Source organism: Electrophorus electricus, chromosome 15, assembly GCF_041902795.1.
Source record: "Electrophorus electricus isolate QZ-2024a chromosome 15, ASM4190279v1, whole genome shotgun sequence".
NCBI lineage: Eukaryota > Metazoa > Chordata > Actinopteri > Gymnotiformes > Gymnotidae > Electrophorus > Electrophorus electricus.
Genome location: NC_137511.1, coordinates 18,852,442 through 18,877,500, shown reverse-complemented (window position 1 = coordinate 18,877,500; position 25,059 = coordinate 18,852,442). Strand labels below are relative to the sequence as shown.

Here is a 25,059-nt window from a genome sequence, read left to right as displayed (position 1 = left end):
TTCATTGAAGAAAATGATACATTGGTCAAGCCCCCAAAGGTGTCGCTGTGTCACCATGTTATTGTAGTTAAAGGGAGTGTTTCTTCTCCAAGCTGCTGGAGGTGCCTGATGGCCACCGAGCTCCTGTTCCCACTCTGAGCTCCAGAGGCAGCGTCCAGAGCGAGGCCCTCTCCTTCACGCACCCATCCTCATCCTTGTCTCCATGCGCCTCTCCACAGTGCCTGCATGACCTGGACACTGGTAAACGCCTCTCGTTCCCCAGAGTCAGGCTTTATTCACACATACAAGGAGTTTATCTTTAGTTACGCAGTAGTTCTCAATTCACAGCAGAAAGTGCAATCACCAAGATCCATTGCTTAAATCTTACATGCATATATACAGTCACATAATACATGTATTCAAGTATATAAAGAATAGAAAAATATATAAAAGTAACGGTGTCCAAATAATATTGTATGGCGTGCAGAATACAGCAGAACAAATGAGTAACAGATACAGAACTAAGAACATCAGAACAGGTGGCATTACTGTAGAAAAATGCTTATGCACATGAACTGTTCACGAGAGGCGTGGCTTCTGTAGTGTGGTAGGCCTGCCCCTTTGAGACTGGCGGGAGGGGCAGATGAGTGCACTCCTGCGTGTTTGTGCTGTGACGTTTGTGCCGTGGCCCTGTGCAGATCAGCCGGGCGCTGGTGCATCTTCTTGTCCCTCACCCCTGCCGTCACCCATGGCATCTTCTCCGCGTCCAAACAAGAGCTACTGCTTCCAGAGGGAGCCACCGGAGGGCTGTGAGAGAGTGCCTGTGTGTGAGGAGAACACGTGAGTGTGCTAGCACATGTTTACGTAAACATGCACGAGTGTGTATACAAACACTCACGCACACTTGTGCATACATGCATACTCTTGCATACGAACACACACTTGCATATTCTTGCGCGCGCACACACACACACACACACACAAAAACGTGTACATACTTAACTGTTCCAAATGGCTAATGGTGCAATCAAGAGATCATGAATTAACACACTGGGGCAGATGTGGTCTAGTCCAACACACTCTTATGACCAACTGAACATCTGCTACTTCACAGATAATTGCGTTGTTGTTGTTTTTTTGTTTTTTTTAACTGTAAGCAGTATTTAATAGTTTTCTGAAGTATTGAATTATGTTTCTGACCTCCAGTGCTCTGTGCAAAGATCAGGCGTATCTCACTTACTGCCCTGATCCAAATAAGGTAAACTTCACCCCTCATGGAGGTTCTGCCTTCTGTCCTGTCAATCTGCTGAAGCCCCTCCTGCCTTCGGTGGACTTCCTCTTCCGGAGCCTGTCAGTGTCTCCAGTGTCCTGTTGGGCGGGACAGGCTGGAGCACGCCAGACCCCACCAGTCTTGGAGTATTAATGACCACCGGGTACTTAGGATGTCTGAAACCAGCAGCCAGTACGATGAGACCCACTGTCTTTTTCCACACTCTTAGAATTCTCCACCCTGTGAAATGCTGCACTAGCCTTCTGGCATTTTTTTTAACCCTTGGTCGTCTTTTCTCCTGTGTATAAAAGCTGTGTAGGCTAAAGCAGTGCATTTCTAAATGCTCCTGCTCTTGCTCTTTACAATGACGACAAATATTCTCTTGAGATGTAGTGTGTTCGTGCATGTGTGTGTGTGTGATATTATTATTATTATTATTATTATTATTATTATTATTATTTTTATTTTAAAGCATCACTGACCAGATGTCTGTAAACCTCTGATTATCAAATCCTAAACTATCAAACCCTAAGCAGACTGCAGTAAAAACAATGAAGCGGAGATTAAAACTCAGAGAGGGTGTGCAGTCTTTCACCCAGCCACAGTGCATTCAGAGGGGGTGTGCAGTCTTTCACCCAGCCCCAGTGCATTCAGAGGGGGTGTGCAGTCTTTCACCCTGCCCCAGTGTTTGACACCTGCTCATTGTGCACCAGGCACATTTTGCTTTACATTTTTATGATTTGAAAAGACAAGGTCACAGATGATGGTAATTAAAGATTGATTAGAATTGGTTGGCTTTCCCATAATGGTAAGAGTCAACCCCTTAGAAACAGTGAATGTCTGCTTCAGTTCTTAGATCAGGGCTGCATAGAACAGCCTCTACTGTAACTTCAGCATGGCTGAAATGGTCTACAACTCAACATACAAGGTAAAAGTCACATAACTTAATGAATTATCACTGGGTAAGGCACTATTTATAGTGTTTAATTATAAGTGCACGAGAGAGTGTTATATATTTAGAGAAGAGTTTTCTTTCTTTATTTTTATTAAAATATATATATATATGTATGTATGTACATATGTATGTGTGTGTAATATATAATAGTGTGTGTATATGTATATATATATATGTATGTGTGTATATTTATTTATTTATATATATATATATATATATATATATATATATATATATACACACACACACATACATATACACATTTTATATGTGTGTGTGTATATATGTATATATGTATATGTATATATGTGTGTGTATATATATATATATATATATATATTTTATTGACCAATGAATACAAATGAGTCCGTAATTTGTGATTAGTAGATGTGTCTCTAAGCTTTTATTTTGACTTCTGTTAATGCGTTTCAGTATGGGCACAATAGAGTGAAGCAGGTGAATGTAGAAAAAGGGTCACCTCACCCTCCAGACCTCTCAGACTACACTTACTCCCTTGCTGTTAATGTCCCAAATGTGTGTTTCAAACATTATTTTTTTGAAAAGGTATATTAACGGGATTGAAGTGTATGGTTTAGAAGGCTACTTAGGGTGACCATTGATGAGGTACTGAATATTTTTGTTATTCTGACATTTCTTTGACATTTGAAAAGGAGAGAATGGCATATATTAGTTTTCTAGTTAAATGAATGTTTGCACAGTGTACTTTGAGTAGGCAAAGTATTTTGATATTCACACCTGTATATGTATTTGAACATAGTTATTAGAGGCGTAAATACTGATAGTTTGGTTGTTGGAGTTGGCTTTTTGCCACATAAGCTACACAACGTGAGTCATTCATGTTCACGGCATATTACAGCATCTTGCACTTAAGATTGTTTGTTTATTACAGTGGAGAGCAATCTCCTTCTGTTCAGTTTGTACGTCTCGGTATTTTATTTCTTTTTTTGCAGAACTTGTGTCTATTTGGGACCGTTATGTTATTATTCTAACTTATTTACAACACATTTGTTTTAATCGAAAGTAAGTGCAAGTTGCTTGCTATAAAAGAATGTTCAGAAGTAACCTAAAATATTTTTGTTTGTATTAGTGAATTGATAAATTACCTTAAAACACATGAATGTCCTGTCTGTTAATTGTCCTTGTGTGTGCTTTAACAAACACCAACGTTTATAGGCATCAAAAGACACAAGAAGTCTTCGTAATTCCGGTCACAAGTTATGCGTCATATACAAGTAGTAAGCGTACTCCTTTCCAGTATTTCACCATTATTGCCATATTGGGGAAAACGAAATACTTCGCAGCGATTATCCCTTATTTCCTCATGACTCTTATTCTAGTACCAGGAACACCTCTGGTATCCTATACTTTTCCAGCGCCTAGCGTTGTTTCAGTTCTGTTGTTGGATTGGACGGTATTGTAACGGGCTGGGTTTTTACGCTGAGGTAGCAGGGACTCTTCTACAGGGCACCGACTCATCGCAGCACCGAATCATCAAATCAATAAGTTTATTATTTGAATAGAAAGCCAGGAAGGATGCTGAACCTAGTGGCAAAACAACTCAGAAATCATCCAGCTGTAAGTAGGCTGTGTTTTTTTTTTTTTTAGTAATTTCGCTTAATCTGAATGACATTGAGGGTTACCGAGTGGATTTATAATCACACCATGTAATTTTCATATGAGATTCTTTAAATTCATTGACAGATCTTACATTCAGGTTGTGAAATAATTTCGCAGTCCCAGTTTTTCTCTCGCGATTTGTACGTATATTGGAAAAGCTGCAATGCGAATGTACACCACCAACAATCTAATATTAAACGCTTATCGGCATTTTACAGGTATTGCATCCATATCAGCGCACGTTTAAATGCGAAAGAGGTGGCTGTCAGCCATGAACAGAGGTCATACGCGCACGTTCCTATAGTCTACTGAAGTGACGTTAATAGTTGCTGATGCCACGGTAACCTTTATGACGTGCGTTGCTGATGCCACGGTAACCTTTATGACGGGCGTTGCTGATGCCACGGTAACCTTTATAACGGGCTATTGTAAATTCCAAGCCCAAGGACATTGCAGTATATGGAGAAGGGTCGGCCGTTCTTTATTTAGTCACGTCCTTTGACATCTTAAAAAAAACGTCCCGTGATCGCTTTATGTTCAGAATTATTCGACGGACATCATAAGAATTTTGAGCTGCGTGTGTGCGCAGCCTCTCTGGACCACAGGGCCAACTCTAGAATGCTTGACCGATAATTCCTTGAGGTCACGTGGTGTATAAATAAACCGGTGCTGCGCGTACACAGGCGTCTCCCGGGAACTGTTGGTATAGCTACAGTGCGAAGAACACCGAGCAATTTTTGCTGCCGGCAGGTGTGTCGTTTTAAGGCTATCTCATACGGGCTACCTAAATGACAAAACAAAACAAAACATTGTTGCCATGGCAAAGTTTGGCCATGTTTCCAACCTGTCCTTAAGCCTGCGTTAAAGCCTAATTGCTATACATTGATTCCTAGCAGGCTGCTATCACGAATGGTGATGAAAAATCTACAATCTTACTGTAATCAATCAACTTCTCAAGTTAAATAACACTAACACGCATGTAGTTCAACCTAATGTGTAATTGAACTTATTCTTTTTTGCTTGGTTTCTCTCTCTCTCTCTCTCTCTCTCTCTCTCTGTCTGTCTTTAGCTGATCCCTCTGTTTGTGTTTATCGGTGGCGGAGCGACCTTGTGTGTTCTGAGTCTCGGCAGGGCAGCTCTCAAGAACCCAGACTGCTCGTGAGTTCTCACTCCGTCAGAGGTTAGCGATGGATATCGTGTGACTTTTCACGTTGCTTGGTTTCAACTGTGTGATGTGCATTTCAGGTGGGATCGCACAAACAACCCAGAACCGTGGAACAAACTAGGACCTAACGACCAGTACAAGGTGGGGAAAACTGTTACGACAACCTCATTCACTTAATGTACGAAACATGCAGTGGGTCAAGGCCTGAAAATCTAAATTACACCAGATTAGGAGCAGATCTGGAATCAGAGTTATACTTAGAAATGGACCATTCCAAGCTGAGGGGTGGGTGGGAGTGTTACAGTGTAATTAAAGGTCTTCCCTGTTTTAACATTTGGTTTATTCTGATCTGATTCTCAAATGGCAGATGTAAATCTGGCCTTAATGATTTAATGAGATGAGCTTATGTTCTTTTGTATTTTCCTCCCTCCAGCTTTTCGCCATTAACACAGACTACTCGAAACTAAAGAAGGACAGGCCAGACTTCTAAGATGGCCCTTACAGACCAAAACATGCCCTTAGTAACAGAATCCAGATTCTTATTCTTGGTCTGAACATGTTGCATACCTCATAAAATAAACAAATTATCATCTATAGCTCTCTACCTACTCTCAGTTAGCCAGACAGAGAGCAAATGTACATGCACATGAGAACCTCTGTTTTAAAGTGTGTGTATTTATGCGTGGAACTTCACGATTGCACTGATGGTGTAATGTAATTTATTTGATAAATATTGAATTCATCTGATAATAAATATTAAATATTGACATTTAATTTGTTAGTTCACATCCTGAAATATTCTTTTGACTGTCTCAAACAGGTTTCTTTCACATAATGTGTAGTAGTGTATCTCACTGATACTTTACTGGTCATGACATAAACAAAGGTTTGCTAATGGTTGGTATACTTTAGTATAATTTAGCTATAAGTAGAACTATCAGGAAGAAGAAGAAGTGGCATCAGCACGCTGCTCAGGGATTTGGACTCTGCAACCTGAGGAAACCTGAGGTGTTTCAGTGGAGTCCATTTAAAAAATAAAAAAGGAACTCCATACCTTCAGTAGCCCCCCAACATACAATGAAACAGTCAGTGCTGTTACGGCTTAATTTCAGACATTTGTTGTTTGTGCCTACAACTTTCAGTTGCTCTTGGATATGTTCTTCTGTTCGTAGCTCTCCAAGTATAAACATGAAGTGCATAAACAGATTGGGGGAAGATGGGGTTACTTCACGAGAACAGTGAGAGCCAGGAAAACTTCTGGGCATCTGTGGGCCTGGACTGCAACGTAGAATTTTCCACGCTGGTGCATCCAATAGTTTCATTTCTTGCTCCAGTGTGGTGACACATTTAGTGTGGGCACCATCTTTAAAAACATGGGTAAATCTTAAATTAGCCTAGTTAATTGTCATTTGACTTCAATCTTGTCTACCATCCCCTCCCGGCAACAGTCTCTGTACAATGTTTAATGGAATTTTAATTTTATTTCGATATCAACAAATTGAGCAGGCAAGCAAGAACTACAAATGTGAACGAGTTACGCTAGATGGCGCCATTCCTTAAAATCAAAACACCGTCAGCCGTTTCCTACAGCAGTCCGTTGCTTAGACGACGTGGCCACCAACCTCCTCGAACACAATTCATAAGGTAAAGGTCAGTAAACTAATGACCAGTAAAGTAATTATCAGTATAGTAATTATCAGTAAATATTAAAGTAGGAAAACAACGCTTCACTGGAGGGGTTTCATATTGTACGCTCCTTAGATAATAGATGACATAGTCTAATTATATAAACATTAACGCGTGATTGATAAATCCTATGTAACGTGATAAAAATGGAATAAACCTGTAAAACCAAACTTTATTTTTATCAACTTCCATGAACTGTAATTTAGGAAATATTCTAATATGCCACTCCAACGCTGGAGGGGCAGCAATTCATTCACACGGAATTTCTCTAATTTGAGAAAATGAAATGTGGAATGTGCCACAGAAAAAATGAATAAAAAATAGAAGCTGTTGTGTTCTACTAAACGAAAGTTTAAACGTAACATGATTTAATCTTCCGGTCTATTTTGCATTTTGTTTTATATTTTTCAAATTAAATTATACATTTAGCATTTAAAAATAAATTTTACATTTTACATATGATGGGTGGGTAAGTAACGCGCTTCATTTGCTCCGTTACATTTACCTAAGTACCTTTTGGAATAAATTGTACTTTTAAGAGTTTTGAAAGAGGGTACTTTATACTCTTGCTCGAGTATACTTGCGAGGTCAAAAATGTAGTTTATACTCCGTTATATATAAACGCGGTCAAGCCATGTGCACTTAGCAAAAGCTCGGTCGCGCAATCTATACTGACGGCTTAGGTGCGCGCCTATATTTTGTGTTACGGTAGCCAGTTTGTGAAACGACGTAGGGAGAATGTTTATCGCTTTTTTAGTGCAGACATCGAAACGCTAAAAGAAATGTGTTCTTCAGCTTGATTAAACATATCTCACTGAGGTCTAATGCATAAAAGGAAAATGTGTTAAAACATATGTAGATGAAAAAAGTCTTACATATATTGGAAATTCAAACCTTCCTAGTTAAAATATATTACTTTTCAGTTAAATCCACTACATTTCTAAAGATCAATTTCTTATATACTCATGAGGTTTCCTTGTGTTTTTACTGTGAGAAGGTTGAGAAATGCAATTTCGTGCAAATGGATAATCCACTCACTAGAGTATATTTTTAAAATAGCATAAAATACACAAATCAAATTGTTATAAATACACTCCTCTATATTTCGAGAACACTTTCCAGCATATTCACAAAATGACGTTGAAGTGCTTTTCTTGAGGGAATTTGGAATATTGGGATGGCAAATATCTTCTCGGTTCCATAAATGCAATATTTGAAGCTGTCGGAAATAAACAAATCAAATTTTTGTCAGATCACTCCACTAGATTCATGAAAGACACTTTCTCATGTACCCATGGTATGACTCTCAGTCATTTTTACTGTAGGAATTTGGAATAATAGGATGGCAAAATCCTCTTGAAAGTCTATTCAGTTCACTATATCAACACTATAAAATAGAACAATCAAATTCTTTCAGATCACTTCAGTAGATTCTTGAAGTGCACTCACTTCTGTACCCACGGCATCATTCCCAGACTTTTTCTCTCTAGGAATTTGGAGTAATTGGGTAGCAAAATCATTAAATGTCTATTCTGTTCCATATATCCAATATTTAAGACTTTATAAAATAAATTCATCAAATTGTTTTAGATCACTCTACTATATTCGGGAAATGCATTTTATCATGTACCCATTGTATGACTTTCCTGTGTTTTTAGTGTAGGAATTTGGAGTAATATGATGGCAAAACACTTAAATATCTGTTCAGTTCACTAAATATCACTACTTGAAACTCTATAAAATACAAAAATCAAATTGTTATCAAATCACTTCACTAAATTGTTGAAATATAGCTTATGTACCTGTTCTATGAATTTCAGTCATTTGTACTGTAGGAATTTGGAATAATAGCATGGCAACATCCTGTAAAATGTCTATTCAGTTCATTAGAGATCACTTTTTGAAGCTTTATAAAGCAAATCAAATTGTTATCGGATCACTCCACTAAATTCTTGAAATACAGTCTGTCTTGTACGCATGATCTGACTTTCAGTCAGTTTTACTGTAACGTTCCACACATTACATTTTAAAAATAATTTTAACATTTTGTACGTTTCGCCGCAATCTGTCAAATTCCTTGGGAGGGTTAATGAAATCCCTAAAGATGATTACTGAGCACCGCCGCATTGACACGATGGACAGTGAATAGGTACGTTTTCCAGCGTGGGATTCTTGGTATTTATGAAAAGTAGCTCAAAATATAGCGTTTATTTTAAGGATCACATATCTGTGTGTGAAATTGGTGCTCTATCATAATGCTCTCTCATTAATATGAAAGTAAAGTGTTGTCCGATTTAAATGGTATTCTAAGAAAATAATTGCTAGCTAGCTACGTAGCTATAAACTACAAGCAGAAGAAAAATAAATGTAACAGTTGAACTGAATTCAAGACGTGCAAGAATACATGCCCCATATTGAGATTATAATTTAAGATTATAAAGGTTTCAATGTTATAAAATTAAGGTTTGTAATTTATTTTATATATTGATATTTCTTTCAGTTCTTGGCTAGGCGATGTAGGATATCTAACTAGCTGGCCAGCCGGTCTGACTGATCGGTCGCCTAATTGCAATTTAAACTTAACGAAAAGTAAGTGTAAAGCATTTTATAAAGTATTTTTTGCACGATGAAAAAAATATGTTTTTAGAATTTCTCTATATAATCTAGCGAAGTTCATTTATCTGCATAGGACTTGGATAGGACCAATAGTTTACAACCTAGTGGCCAGTGGAAAATCGGTACCAAGGAAAGTGAAGCTTCTCTATATTGGTAAACTATTTGTAAAGGGATATTCAATATTGTACATAGTACAAGTGTAATAAGTAGGTTTAATAATATTTATGAATAAGTAACATGTACTTCATGTAAAATTCACTTTAATACTATGCCTGAGAGAAAACTCTTTAAATTAATTTTAAAACATTTAAATTCAGAATAAAAAGAACTACTTGAGTACTCTTTTTAACATATACTTTCTTACATTTACTTTTAATTTTAAACTTTTACTTTTAATTTAATTTAAAATAAATTATTATTTTAAAGTAACAGTACTTTTACTTGAGTACAATTTTTGGCTACTCTAACCACCTCTGATGTTAACACGTGTGTGACTGGATAGACCAGGTACATTTGTAGACTGGGGTTTCAGTAGTTTTTAGAATTGTCTTGCTGTTTACAGAATCACTTTCTTGCAGCCAACAGGGAGCGGAACAAGCATTTCGCTTCGCTGCAGTGTAAAATTACATGTAATATTTTATTTTCTGAAGATTAAATTAAGTACCTCTAGAGATTGCGTTATTCGAATTTTCCACCTTAAATTGTTCTGCAGCTACGAAAAATTAATGCAAAACAAAATGTGAACAATGCAGTGGTCACGATTATTGGTTTATTTTTTAAATTTACATTTATGGCGTTTAGCTGATGCTTTTATTCAAAGCAGCTTACAAATATGACTGAATACAATCTGAGCAATTTAGGGTTGCTCAGGGTCCCAACAGTGGCAACGTAATATAAGTAAGCTTTATTGAATGTCTGAACTTTGTGTTCTTGACTAAATAAACTAAATGAATAAAGGAAGCTGAATTTCCAGATAACTACTAAAGGCTTTAAACACCTTTGGTCAAACAGTGGTTAAATACATAATGTAAGTTAGGTTAGAAAATAACCTTTAGCTTTAGCTTTTAGTTAAAACCTGGTTTTAATGATTTGAGGGCCCAGCCTATGGCTAGCCCATCTGCTAGGCCACATTTGGCCACCAGAGGGAGCCACAGGGCTGCTCCAAAAGAATTAGGTAGAATTAGCCACACCTGTTTTCATGGCTATGTATGAGTAGCTTATAGGCTCCCCTGTGGTCTTTTTTCTCTTTCCCCTCAAGTGTCTCTACTGCTTCTTCAGCTTCTCACCAGAGTTCTCTCCTCTATCTAGCCAGTACCCTGTTGGTTGAGAAAGCCAAGTTTTAGCTTTCCTTTACCTTAGCTACCTACTACCTCTGTGGGTTACCTGCTGGTTTGACAGGTCAGAGTTGGGGTTGTATTACTGGAGGTGTTCCCCAAGTAGTTACCCAGAGCCAAGCAGTGCTAGTTATTGATTTAGTCTCTGTATTCGTTAGCTTGTGATTTATACTTGGTGTTTTTGCTTTGTTTCTATTGTTCATTTTGAGTTCCCTAGCTGGGTTCTAATATCAGAAAATCATCCAGCAGGATTACACATTATAGTGCTTTAAAACAATTGCTTGATTTGCACAAATGATTGATTAGATTGGGGAAAATTCAAGAAAATTATAATTTCAATAGTAAATCCAAAATTCTATCCTGGTTTCTTCTTTCCTCTCTCCCTTTTACTTGCTATTTGGTCTTCTGGGAATGCAGACATCCCAGGTTAGTTGGGACTCACTCTGAGAGAACTAGACCAGAGCTGGTTTATAATGAGTCTGGCCACTTCCTACTCCTCCTGTTATCAAAAAATTACTGTAAAACCCCAGAGGGTGCCAGCAAGCGAGTCCTCAATGAATGGAATTGAATGGAGCTAACTGGCTTAAAATGAACTTGGCCAGGACTTGGCCAAAAATAAACTTTGCTTCTTCCTTTGTTTATTTGGGAAGTATAAGTATGTATTAAACTAAAAACAGCAATGAAATCTTCCCTTTATGTTTCATTTTTCTATAGCAAATGGATTTTGGGATGTGAACGTTAGCATTTCTTCTACTGAGTGCTTATTGATTGGCAAAATGATGCTTGAGTCATAGCCAGTTATGACACAAAGGTTTTGTTTGGTGGTAACTACCACAGAATTTAGAGAGGAGAATGAGAACAGCCAGTTTATTATCTACAAATTCTCTGGTAGAGTGTCAGCTCGCCAACCAATGAGGTTCATTCTGTAGCAGGGAACTCGCAGAGTTCTTCAATTTCATCTTCACTGGAAGGCATATGGGTTGTGCCCTTGTTCACTTTCCTAACTCTAATTGTCATGAATCTTATTCTCCAATTCATGAACTCTTTGATTGCTTGAATTAAGTCTCCAGGCTGTTTGTGCAGACATTTTCTTAAAAATGACCAGTTTTCAGAACCAGTTTTCCAGTGTGTACAGCAAAACTCTTGTTCAAAGAGGCTTAGCGCTCATGTATTACTCCAATAGTTTCGCCAGCCTGGGGGCAGGGGTATTGTTTAGAGTAGAGCGCCCAATTTCTGACTTTCGTGATCCTGTCTTAATGAAAATCCTGCCCAGTTTTTATGCCGTTCTCTTTCTACAAGGCCTCCTAGTCATGTGTGCTGATTTATTCACGATCGAACAGCAAATGTGTTTCCTGTTGTTCTATAGGATATTGTAAAACAGCGATGTTGCGTTTGCATGTATCTCGTCCTCTGACAGAAAAAGAAAAACAAGGCAGTAGTGTTTCCATGTAATGATGTGTTTAGCAGAATAGCAAAGGAATGTAAGGAACTATGTTTTTTATTTATTTCTTTATTTTTTAGTTTACCTAGATTTTTGCTAGCTTTAGATATTAGCTTCATCACGTGTGCAGAACAAACACGAATTAATTGAAGACCAAAGCGAAACCAAGAAACACAGTCGAAAGCTGGGACTTACAACAATGCAAAAAACAGGTAGATTACAACAGGAAATGTACAACAATAATTGGGATATTTAATGGTGTGTTTGAGTTTGCAGCTAGCTTCCACTGCAGATTAACATGAGCATTAGCTTTAGGTTAGCATTGTTCTTTTGCACATGCAGGTCAATCTGTCATATATATATTTCACCTTAAATATTGTGAACAGCCCAAGAAAAATGTCATATAAATACACATGACTTTTGCTGCCTGGGCCCACTTTTCCCCAGTCTCTGTGATACCCATCCTCCCCCTGGTCCTGCTCCATCTCCTGCCAGGCCAAGCCCCCTTCTTACCTGTGCCCACCCTGCCAGGCTGAGGTATACGGCCCCCTCTTTCTGCATGGTCCCATCCCCTCTTCCTGCATGACCCACTCCTCTCCATATCAGGCCCACCCTGCCAAGCTGAGGTGTGGGTTCCGTCTGCACCTTTACCCAGTGGTGCTGAACAAAAACTCACAAGGATTTATTCCTCCTCTTATTACCGTGCATTATTCAAACCAGTTAAAAAAAAAAAATCCAAAGAATAGCAATAACAAAATGCATGCAGACTGTATTCATGAATAAGTTTCCCCCAATAGCAAACATACCACTGTTCATTACTGCTATCTCCGCCTGAGCTCCGACTGAGAAACAGGCTGGTTCTGTCGCTTACAGTGAGCTGATGACAGAGGTAGGTCTGCTGAGCTGTCTTGCTGTCATCACCCCATTCATTCCACACGCACTGCCATCCTCCACCTCCGTCCCTTGGCCTTGACTTAGGATGTTTCTGGACCTCGTAACATAATGATCTGGGAGCAAAGCACTGCAGACATGGTTGAAACTGCTTTTGGGGCATTTCAATTTGGTACAAAATTTTGAAATATGTTCTGTGAGCCTGTTGCATGAAATATGTTGCATGAGCCTGGCATTTGGGACATTTCCTGAAATGGTCGATGTTCTTGTAAGAACTTTATCTAGGCATGGCCTGTTCCTCAAGACACACCCTTCTATGCACTTACCATAGCATCAACTAAGCAATTTGTGAATAAGGATCATTAGTAATGCAGATATATTCTCAGACTGGAGATTTGGAGTAGCTCTTGATATGGTGTTTTGTGTGCACTAAATTCAGAAAAATGTCAGTGATATCTGAAGTGTGGAACAGATATGTTTGTGTGTGTTAGTGGATAAGGACCTAGTGATGCCTGGAACTGCACATTACCTTTGTCGTGACAGTCCAGGCCATAACGAATGAAGACAACACACTGGCACACAAGTAAAAGACTACACTGGTTTAGCATAACCCACCAAAGGGGAAGAGAAACATCGCAGCGCAACACACAATAAAATGTCAATGAAAACATTTATTTCCCTAGAACAAATACAAAAAAAATAAATTAAAAAAATCGAAATGACTCATTCTAAAAGAAAAATCAATTTTTGTACCAAATTACAAAAGCACCCAGCAGAGGAGAGGAAAAATCCTCTTGTCCCAGAGAACAAAACCCTCTCTCACTCTTCTCTCCAGGGACTGCTGTGTGTTGGGGACAGAGAGCTAAGCCCAGTAATTGGTGCGAGGGCTGCAATTGATTGCACTGCTCGCCACAACTTGGCCAAAGGCCAATTTCATATTCTGTTCTCGTACGAGGAATTCCTCCATTCCTAAAAACTCAATTTCAGAAAAGTATGAGCTATTGATTCTCCTCCAACCCAGTCTCGTTGTGTCACAAACATCACCTCATGCGAACGCTCTGTATCCCTACCAAGCCCGAGATGCCATCGGAGGGAGGATTTTGCTGGGCTCAGGACCGAAGCTGGCCGCATTACATCGGGGGCTCCAGGCCAGGACTCTCGTCCTTTCAAGGAATGCCTTGGGAGGGAATTAGAGAGCTTTGTATCAGCCCTGTTTACAGCAGCTTTCTGTGTCTTCACAAGATATTTTATGAGCCTGCGCTAGGCAGTGCTACTGGAAACACTCATGTTTTGCTTTGTTCTGACTTTGAAGGATTGCACCTTGATGTTTGCAGGTTGTTGGAATGTTGATGTAAATAAAGAGATTGCATGCCTCAAGGTAGAATTACACAGACGTGATCATTCCTAAAAAAAGGATTGTTCAGATATGACAATTAGGCTAATAGTTTTGTGGAAAAAAAACATAAAAAAAACTCCAAAACATTAAGTTCTACAGAGAAGATGGAGATTCTTTTAATGTGTAACAGTATGGCCCCTTCCCCCAAACGTCTGTATGGCCACCTCCTCCCTGTGTTTTACACCTGCTCCTTATTGTGTGTTGTTAGTGTATATGAATATGTGTGTGTCTACGTATAGGTGTGTCGATATTTTAACCAGGTTAGTTCGCTAACCACGTTGTCGTCTTTGTGTCAAATAAAACGTTTGTTGTGTTAGACATGGCTCATCCCCGCATCCTGCTTTGCCTCCGCTCGTCACATAATGTCACTGAAGGGATCGTTTGATTTACTCACCATCCTCAAGAATCAAGAATTACATCTGGAACAAAATGAATCCACCATAAATGAAAGCCTGTGACCTTGAATCTTTTGTGATGTTGTTTTGTGATGTCATTTTTAGCTAGGTTTAAGGGCTATATTAGGTCTCACAAGTTTCTCTCTCTGTCTCTTTGTTTCCTTCTGGGTTTGTGTCTCATGTCCTTTTCTGTTCTCATTTTAACTACGGTTTATCTCCTCGGCACCACACCTTTTCCGAGCCTTCCATGGCAATGACTCTTTTGGGCAACTGGAATGCTATTCCTTTGTATGTCCTTGGGTACTGCTGGCACTTGTGTGTCTGCAGGCCTGGCAGAGCGGCCGGAGAAGGTGTACTGCAGAAAGGGGCTCAAACTGTTCTGCTTCTTTCACCTCTGGATTGGCTGGTTGGACAGCAGAGAGAGATAGAACGCAAGTGAAAGATTCAGAGAATGCCAGTGAAGGAGTTCAGGGAGGAAGACAGTTTTGTAACTTTTGTAATTTTGGCCCTCGTTTTTCTCCACTTGCTGCAGTGACACAGCACTCTCACCCTCTCACCCTTCTCCCGTTCCACCACCTTCTGCTTCTCCTTTATTTTATTTTCTCCAGGCTCTTCTTCCTCCCCACATAGATTTTTTTCTACATCGTCTGTCCATCCTGCCTCCTTCCCCTCGTTCTGTTTCTTTCTCTTTCATTTATCTGTTTCACCTCTCCTACCATTTCTGTTCTTTTTAAAGTCACACCAGGCCGAGTCAGATCATCAGGAAAGGAAAGACACATTAGCAAAGTCAAAATACTGCCGAACAGTTTACAATACAAAATAATTATAGAAGATGTTACTTTGGTACATTTCTGTGCCTTTTCTGTTTGCTTCATTCTGTGGTTTTTGTTGCGTTTAAAGCACCTCTTCTTTATCTATTTATCAATTTGTTCTATATTTAGCATCTCTATTTGTTTCTCTTGAGAAAGGAAGAGTATTGGACCTACAAAATGTTAGCAAAGGGTATAAGATGCACCTCTAAGAGAATCCGATACAAAAATGAGAAATATAGTAAGTTGCAGCATAGAGAACAGGAACACAGAAAAGTCTAGACTGTGCTGGGGAGAGACGGAAGAAATGGTCAGTATCGCGCTGTTGTTAAAAATGATAGAGCAGAGAAGGAAAGATCTATAAATGGGTAAAGGTCAAACGGGCGTGCACTGAACATCAGGCAGCCCCTACCAGTAATAACTCTCTCTCACACACACACACACACACACACACACACACACACACACACACACAGACAGATGGCCTCCACCAGTAATTAGACAGGCTAACAAGATAAGATATTGAGCCAATAAAGGATCCAGCCACTTTCTCATCTCTTTCTTGCTCTCCATCTCTCTTTCACACACACACACACACACACACACACACACACACACACACACACACACACACACACACACACACACACACACACACACAGGCAGCATGTATCCCCTGTTCTCCTAGCTGTCAGTATGAGGTAAGGCAAGCAGGATTTATGACCATGACTTCTATCTATGCATATAGGCTGCATTTCAGCAGAACATGAGAGACTGTGTACGCATGAGTACATGCATGTGGGTACATGTGCAGTTTTGTGTGTGTGTGTGTGCAGTTGTGTGTGCAGTTGTGTGTGTGTGTGTGTGTGTGTGTGTGTGTGTGTGTGTGTGTGTGTGTGTGTGTGTGTGTGTGTGTGTGTGTCTGTGTGTGAGGGACAAGGAAATATTAAAAAAAGAAGTAATGTCCAAAGTAGAATGTGCATACCCCAAAATCAGAAGATTGAATCTGTGTGTGTGTGTGTGTGTGTGTGTGTGTGTGTGAGAGAGAGAGAGAGAGAGAGAGAGAGAGAGAGAGAGAGAGAGAGAGAGAGAGAGAGACAATGAGCAAATGTGTGCTTGCTGTAGACAAATTTGTTTGTCTCTGGGTGGAATTGTGCAGAGGTAATCTATTCCAACTGCTGTCTGTGATGGCTGTGGTCCATGGAGCTCGTATCACTCTGCTATGTCCTCCACCCCCTCGCTACACCCCTCCCCACAGCCCACATTGTATGGCAGTTGTGGTGTAATTGCGGTGGAAGTCAGTTGGACATTAAAATGTTTGCCTTCATGCCTGAGGTCTTTAGTGTAGTGTTCTTATGTACATAGAGCAGCTAATGATACATACAGCAGCTAGAGATACATAGGGCAGATAGAGGTACATAGAGCAGATAGAGGTATAAAGAGAGGCTGGCTGTACATAAAGCAGCTGGATGCTATGGATACTGGTGTGCTTGAAATGATAAGCCAAATGGGCCAAGTTTTAGTCATACTATTTCTTGATACAGTTCTCTTTACATTTACAATCAAAACAACTTATATTTATGACCAAATACAACATGAGCAATTGAGGATTAATTAAGGCACTTGCTCAAGGGCCCAATAGTGTCAACTTTGCAGTGGTGGGACATGAACTGGCACCCTTCCAATTAAAAGCCCACTTAACCATTGAGCTACCGCTGTCCCCTCTACCTAGCGCTGTCCCCTCTACCTAGCGCTGTCCCCTCTACCTAGTGCTGTCCCCTCTACCTAGCGCTGTCCCCTCTACCTACCACTGTCCCCTCTACCTAGTGCTGTCCCCTCTACCTACCGCTGTCCCCTCTACCTACCGCTGTCCCCTCTACCTAGCGCTGTCCTCTCTACCTAGTGCTGTCCCCTCTACCTAGCGCTGTCCCCTCTACCTACCACTGTCCCCTCTACCTACCACTGTCCCCTCTACCTACCGCTGTCCCCTCTACCTAGCGCTGTCCCCTCTACCTAGCGCTGTCCCCTCTACCTACCGCTGTCCCCTCTACCTACCGCTGTCCCCTCTACCTAGTGCTGTCCCCTCTACCTAGCGCTGTCCCCTCTACCTAGTGCTGTCCCCTCTACCTACCGCTGTCCCCTCTACCTAGTGCTGTCCCCTCTACCTAACGCTGTCCCCTCTACCTAGCGCTGTCCCCTCTACCTAGCGCTGTCCCCTCTACCTACCACTGTCCCCTCTACCTAGTGCTGTCCCCTCTACCTAGTGCTGTCCCCTCTACCTACCGCTGTCCCCTCTACCTAGTGCTGTCCCCTCTACCTAGCGCTGTCCCCTCTACCTAGTGCTGTCCCCTCTACCTACCGCTGTCCCCTCTACCTACCACTGTCCCCTCTACCTAGCGCTGTCCCCTCTACCTAGTGCTGTCCCCTCTACCTAACGCTGTCCCCTCTACCTAGTGCTGTCCCCTCTACCTAGCGCTGTCCCCTCTACCTAGCGCTGTCCCCTCTACCTACCACTGTCCCCTCTACCTACCGCTGTCCCCTCTACCTAGTGCTGTCCCCTCTACCTAACGCTGTCCCCTCTACCTAGTGCTGTCCCCTCTACCTAACGCTGTCCCCTCTACCTAGTGCTGTCCCCTCTACCTAGTGCTGTCCCCTCTACCTAACGCTGTCCCCTCTACCTAGTGCTGTCCCCTCTACCTACCGCTGTCCCCTCTACCTACCACTGTCCCCTCTACCTAGCGCTGTCCCCTCTACCTGCTACTTGTCCTCTGTCTCCTCCCTGCAAGGTAACCCCTGGGAGAGAGACGTCTCGTCTCCGTTTTTGCTGACGCCTCTTGTTACCTTTTGTCAGTTGTTAGCTTTTCCCCAGTGAGCCCAGCGGGTCTGATCCAGATTAGACAGTGCCATATGCTTCCTGTGCACTGCTATCAGCTGGCGGTCCTCTTTCCTCTGCTCTGCTGGGCTGCTGAAACCAGGGGGAGGGGCAGTCAAGGTGAATAATAAACACCCACCAACTACAGGATGAACTAGATTAAGTTTGTGTTCACATTTGCATTTACATTTACGGCATTTAGCAGACACTCGTATCATGCATTGTCATTTACTCATAGAATGTATCCAAGTACAGTAGGTTAGAATTAAACATACCAATGAACTAGAATACTGTAGAATACAGGGATGAATGCTGATAACTAGAAGTGCAAAATACATAAGGTCTATCTTAAACAATGATAAGTGCTATAAACAATAAGTGTTAAATTAGTCAGTCAATAAGGGAGCAGTGCCAGTTGTCATTTAAATATTCTGCATTTGAAGACTGCAAGGCGCTCAGCTGTCCAGACAGAAAGTGGGAGTTCAAGTTCAAGTTCAAGTTCAAAGAGGTTTTATTGTCATTTCAGCTATATACAAGTACACAACAAAAACGAGACAGGGTTCCTCCAGGACCATGGTGCAACACAAAACAACAGTGCAACAGACAACATGCTACACAAGTGCAAACAGTCCAATATAGTGCATAAATGTCATTAAATAAACATGAAATAAACAATAATAAATACAGAACAGGACAAATACAAAATGAGTAGACAGTGCAATTATTTAGTGCAGTACACAGTACTGGGAATATGTAAAGTGAGCTGTGCATAGGAGTCAGTGACATGCTACCCTGAACATAGCAGTCACCGGTAGCAGCCAGAACAGCTCAGAGTACAGTGTTGGTTTAGTACAGTACTCTAGCAGCAAGTAGGATAATGTGCAAGACTGCAACAGGAGTGCATAGTTTATTTGTGTGAGGTTTGACTTCAGCAGTCCAATGCAAAACAATGTGTGAGTGTGTGTATAGATATGTATGTATGTATGTATGTGTGTGTGTGTGTGTGTGTGTGTGTGTGTGTGTGTGTGTGTGTGTGTGTGTGTGTGTATGTGTGTGTGTGTATGTGTGTGTGACTATGTATAAGCATGTATAAAAGTGCCGATTTTGGAATCTGAATTGGAATTGGAGTTAGCCAGAGTTCAGGAGTCTAATGGCTTCTGGGAAGAAGCTGTTGCACAGTCTGGAGGTGCGGGACTGGATGCTGGGCTACCTTCTTCCAGATGGCAAAAGGGTGAACAGTTCATGTGAGGGGTGTGTGGGGTCTTTCACAATGTTGGTGGTTTTCCGGATGCAGCGTGTTATGTAGATGTTCGTGATGGAGGGAAGAGAGACCTCAATGATCTTCTCAGCTGTTCTCACTATTCTCTGGAGGGTCTTACGGTCAAAGACGGTGCAGTTCCCAAACCAGGTAATGATGCAGCTGCTCAGGATGCTTTCTATAGTACCTCTGTAGAAGGTAGTGAGGATGGGTGATAGGAGATGGGCTTCCCTCAGCTTTCGAAGGAAGTAAAGACGTTGTTGGGCTCTCTTGGTGATGGAACTGGTGTTCAGGGTCTAGGTGAGGTTCTCCGCTATGTGAACACCAAGGAACTTGATGTTCTTGACGATCTCCACTGAGGAGCCGTTGATGGCAAGCAGGGAGTGATCTCACCTTGCTCTCCTGAAGTCAACAACCATTTATTTTGTCTTGTCAACATTCAGATACAGGTTGTTGACCTTACACCAGCTCACCAGTTCTCACACCACCTCTCTGTATGCTGACTCGTTGTCTTTGTTGATGAGACCCACCGCGGTCGTGTCATCAGTGAACTTGATGATGTGATTCAAACTGTGCATCGCTGCACAGTCATGAGTCAGCAGTGTGAACAGCAGAGGGCTGAGTATGCTGCCCTGGGGAGCACCAGTAGTCAGTGTGGTGGTGTTGGAAGTGCTGCTCCCAATCCAGACTGACTGAGGTCTACCAGTCAAGAAATCCAGGATCCAGTTGCAGAGGGAGGTGTTCAAGCCCAGTAAGCTCACCTTTCCAATCAGATGCTGAGGAACAATGGTGTTGAATGCTGAACTGAAGTCTATGAACAGCATTCTTACGTAGGTGCCCTTTTTATCCAGATGTGTGAGTGCCAGATGAAGTGTGGTAGAGATGGCATCATCTGTAGAGCAGTTGGAGCGGCGCTTAGAGCCAGAACAGAAAATATCTCGATGCTTGTTGTCCATGAGATCTGAAGCAAGGTATTTCAAGCCGAGCCATAATTGAGCTTTGAAGTACTCGAGGTAGGGATTGGGCTTAGACCATTGACCTCATGTATGAAGGGGCTGGTCCATTTTTGGATTTGTAGGCAAACATCAAGGTTTTAAATTTGATGCGTGCAGCTACAGGGAGTCAATGAAGGGAGTGCAGCAGTGGAGTAACGTGTGAACTTCGGAAGATTGAAGACCAGTCATGCTGCTACATTCTGGACAAGTTGTAGAGGTTTGAGGGCTCTTAGAGGAAGACCAGCAAGTAGTGAGTTGCAGTAGTCTAGCTTTGAAATCACAAGAGACTGTACAAGCACCTGGGTAGCTTCCTGCGAAAGAAAGGGTTGAATCCTTTGTATGTTACAAAGGATGAATCTGCAAGACCAGGTTAGATTAGAAACATGAGTTGAGAACAAAAACTGGTTGTCCAAAGTTATGCCCAGGCTACGGGCAGCTTCAGATGATGATACCAGGGAGTTCTCAAAGGAAACAGTGAGGTCATGGTAAGGGTTGGGAGTACCTGGGATGAACAGAAGCTCAGTTTTACTGTGGTTGAGCTTCAAGTGGTGGGCTGTCATCCATGACGCAATGTCAGTCAAGCATGCCAAGATACGTCTGGAGACCTACGTGTCAGAGTGTGGAAAAGAAAGAAATAATTGAGCAGTGGTAGGAGAAACCATGAGAAGATATTACATCACCAAGAGAACGAGTATACAAAGAGAAGGAGGCCCAATACTGAGCCTTGTGGAACATCAGTGGAGAGTCTATACAGTTTGGATGTGGATCCTCTCCATGTCACCTGATAGGACCGTCCATCCAGATAGGACTAAAACCATCTCCAAACAGAGCCAGTCACACCAAGCCTGGAAAGAATGGAGAGAAGAATGTTGTGGTTCACTGTGTCAAAGGCTGCTGAAAGGTCTAGAAGAATCAAAACAGATGACTGTTTGGCAGCTTTAGCGGCATGAAGGTTCTCAGTCACCACTATGAGGGCCGTTTCTGTAGAATGTGCCGGTCTGTAGCCAGACTGATTAGGATCATGCAGCTGGTTCTGGGTGAGAAAAAGAGACAATTGATTAGAAACTGCTCATTCAAGGGCCTTTGAGAGGAAAGAGAGAAGTGATACCGGTCTGTAGTTGGTAACGCTGGAGCTGTCAAGTGTGGCCTTCTTGAGGATTGGTACCACCCTGGCGGTTTTGAATGCAGTAGGCACGTATCCAGAAGATAAGGAGTTGTTGATGATGACAGAGATGAAAGGAAGCAGATCTCTTGCGATTGTCTGGAACAGAGCAGAAGGAATTGGATCATCTGTGGAGAGAGGAGAAAAAGAAGTCAGATAGATAGATGTTGGGGAATGCACATTGGTTGGAGGGGTGCGAACAGAAGAAAAGGACTGACGGATTGCTGCAATGAAGCAGGTTGCAAAGAAGGTTATAAAATCCTCCGGAGTAAGAGATGAGGAAGGAGGGGGAGGGTGAGGATTAAGGAGAGAAAAAATAGGGAAGAGCTTGCGTGGATCAGCTGATGATTAGAATTTCTCTCTGTAGTAGGATGACTTTGCAGATGTTACTTCCAGTGAGGACTTGGAAAGGAGAGACTTGTATGAGCTAAGGTCTGAATCTAGGCGAGATTTCCTCCACCGCATCTCTGCAGTCCTTAGTTCTCTCCTGTGGCAGCCAAGTGTTTCTATTAGCCAGGGGGCAGGTGGGGAGGACTTAGCGGGTCTAGAGGAGAGAGGGCACAGGAGATTCATTGATGAGGAGAGTGTAGAAATGAAAGTATTTGTAACTGTATCCAAAGAGAGAGAGGATAGAGAGTCAGGGTGAGGAAGGGTGGACAAAATAGTAGAAGTAAGGGAAGATGGAGTTATGGAGTGCAGATTGCGACGGAGGAAGGAGGAACATGTTGGAGAGGACTGTATGGAAAGAGCAGGAAAGGAGAGAGAGAAGGATAGAAAGTGATGGTCTGAGAGGTGGAGGGGGTGACTGCGATGTCCGATGTTGTAGTGGTACGGGTGAAGATCAGGTCCAGAACATTGCTCGCTTTGTGAGTCAGAGGAGAGTGGTTGAGGGTGAGGTCAAATGCTGTCAACAGCGGAAGGATGCAGGAGGAATGCAGCTTGTCTGATGGAAGGTTGAAGTCACCAAGAAGAATGAGTGGATTTCCTTCAATGGGGAAATGACTCAGAAGGATTTCGAGCTCATCACTGAAGTGATCTAGGGAACCTGGAGGGCGGTAGATGACAATGATAAGAAGTTTGGTGGGGAAAGACACTGTAATGACATGAAATTCAAAAGAGGTGATGGAAAGTGTAGAGAAGGAAAGTGGAGTGAAACGGCACTCTCGAGACATTAGTAAACCTGTGCCACCACCCCTGCCGAGACGCCTCGGAGAATGCGTAAATGAAAAGGCAGAGGACAGGGCAGCCGGAGTCGCCGAGTTCTCAGGGGTGATCCATGTTTCTGCTAGAGCCAGGAAGTGGAGGAAGTGGAGGGATGCTAATGCTGAGATGAAGTCAGCCTTCTGGACAGCAGATTGGCAGTTCCAGAGCCCTCCTGCCACCACGATATGTGATAGTGTGAAGCGTTGTGAGTCAGTGAGGTTGCTGAGATTGCGACGTCTATGATTGTGTCGAGGAGATCTGTGGGATATGTGGACAGGAATTGTGAAGCACATTTCAGATGCTCGATTTGTGGATGTATGAGATAAAGGATTGAGATAATATGAGAAGATACTTAGCTGAGTTTGTGAAGTCCTGTAGGTGAGATGTAGATGAACTGATTGAGAACACCACCAAACCTTCTCCACATGTTGATTACCACTACAGACACATGTGTCACAGGAGTCATCCTAATTTAACTCAGTTCAATAAGTGCTGAGCCTGCCCCTCAATTCACACCTAAGGTCAGGGCGAAACTACACCTGTAGTGAGTAATTACCGATACCAAGCAACTAACAACTAGGTTTAGACAACAAGCCTTGAATTTCACAGAATCAAAAGTGAGTGAACTCAGAGCCTACCTTAACCAACCAGATGATAATCCAACGAGACAAACCAAAGCACACTGTTAAAACAGTGAATGTAGAGAACGTTCCTGATGTACAGGTTCCAGTCATGGAGAGGTGATTCATGTCAAAACACAATGCAAGGTGAATCTTCAGAGTAAGAGTAATTTTGTACACACATACACCGAACTTATGCGAAATACCAAGGGCTTTAGTGTCAAATTTGTTTTTCTTGCTAAAATGACATGAAAAGGAATGGAAATTTGTTGCAGATATGAGGCTGAATGAAGAAGAACTGGAAAAAGAACTTAAGATTTTGGCATGTATGACACACACACACACACACACACAAAAGAGAACAAGGTGAAAGAAAGCCATTCATTTAAAGCAAAAGTCAAAAGTCAAAGGTAACAAAGTGAAATGTAATACCTGAGTTATTTTGTGTTTTCTTATTCCTTTTCAAAAACAGATGTGTGACACTCAGTAAAGTACCTCTCTGTTAACTTGTTTTCTCTTAGCAGAGGTCCTCTTAAAGACTCACAAACACTCCTCTTTGAAATGAACCCAGAAAGTGGACATAGCCCTCATACTGAAACATAAATAATATGTGTGAGTGTATGTGTACCGTCCATAGGAGGGTTTTAGTTAATTAATAATAAATATGCTGCTGTCACACCACCCATTTCCCCGGATCATTACAGTTCCCAGCATTCCAGTAATGACTCAGAAGAACACCCAGCTAATCATCAACAGTTCACAAGATCATCATTGGACTATTAACTTCACCTGTTAGTCATTCATTCTGTCTATTTTGAACTACCATGTTGGATTGTCCTTTTCTGATTTCAAGCAACCCTCATTTTATCTGCGAGCATCTGGCTTTATCTGAAATGTTATGGCTGTGATTCCTTTTAACTTTCACAAGGGGGCGTGCCCACCTCTATGTGTCGAAGTGATGAGTTTAAAAATGAACAGTAATGAATCTTGAGGCTTTAGAGCTGAAACACTAAAACACACACACACACACACACACACACACACACACACACACACACACACACACCACAGCTGTCCAGTGTAACCTAAAATCCAATGTTTTTTAAAATGTTTTTAAAATGTTTTTTATATTAATGATATTCAAGGATGATAGTAAAACATGCATTATTTGATTTTCAAAGTGATAGACCTCCTTGACAGCACTTCTTGCTCTGTTTGTCTTTTTTCCATACGTTTGGGCTTTAAGACAAGTAAGCTACAGATATGAATAACAGCTGTTTTGAGATATTGTCCAGGTAGTCTTAGACATATCATTTTCATCGATTCTCATCCACTCAGCCCACTCAGCCAATGTACAGGTTCTGTAAAGGTTCT

The 25,059-nt window shown here is 41.5% G+C and overlaps 2 protein-coding genes and 1 long non-coding RNA gene across 3 annotated transcripts in view; 2 read left to right on the top strand and 1 right to left on the bottom strand.

Moving 5' to 3' along the window:
- The window catches only part of fam117ab (family with sequence similarity 117 member Ab), a 6,349-nt gene extending 4,800 nt beyond the window's left edge, over window positions 1-1,549 (top strand). The window contains exons 6-8 of the mRNA XM_027009233.3: window positions 93-240; window positions 678-819; window positions 1,186-1,549. Coding sequence (XP_026865034.2) covers window positions 93-240; window positions 678-819; window positions 1,186-1,402 — 507 coding nt within the window. The 3' untranslated portion in view covers window positions 1,403-1,549. The remainder of the gene's footprint in view (window positions 1-92; window positions 241-677; window positions 820-1,185) is intronic.
- Window positions 1,550-3,533: 1,984 nt separating this feature from the next.
- coxfa4b (cytochrome c oxidase associated subunit FA4 b) lies at window positions 3,534-5,781 on the top strand. The gene is made up of 4 exons (XM_027009210.3): window positions 3,534-3,800; window positions 4,912-5,000; window positions 5,088-5,148; window positions 5,441-5,781. The coding sequence occupies exons 1-4, from the start codon at window positions 3,759-3,761 to the stop codon at window positions 5,495-5,497; spliced, it is 249 nt and encodes an 82-aa protein (XP_026865011.1). The 5' UTR covers window positions 3,534-3,758; the 3' UTR covers window positions 5,498-5,781.
- A 7,984-nt stretch (window positions 5,782-13,765) lies between these two features.
- On the bottom strand, window positions 13,766-24,234 carry LOC145651265 (uncharacterized). Its single transcript, XR_014117108.1, has 7 exons — window positions 24,118-24,234; window positions 23,704-23,777; window positions 21,665-23,503; window positions 21,482-21,545; window positions 21,203-21,305; window positions 18,417-18,540; window positions 13,766-14,152 (listed from the first exon to the last, which is right to left on the bottom strand). It is a non-coding gene; the product is annotated as an uncharacterized LOC145651265 (long non-coding RNA).
- Window positions 24,235-25,059: the final 825 nt, after the last annotated feature.

What these genes read in the sequence shown, in the direction of transcription:
- coxfa4b (XM_027009210.3), top strand. Translation starts at nt 3,759, where the DNA reads ATGCTGAACCTAGTGGCAAAACAACTCAGAAATCATCCAGCT. An exon ending in AACTCAGAAATCATCCAGCT is followed by an intron (nt 3,801 to 4,911) that starts GTAAGTAGGCTG and finishes GTCTGTCTTTAG; the next exon opens with CTGATCCCTCTGTTTGTGTT. An exon ending in GACCTAACGACCAGTACAAG is followed by an intron (nt 5,149 to 5,440) that starts GTGGGGAAAACT and finishes TCCTCCCTCCAG; the next exon opens with CTTTTCGCCATTAACACAGA.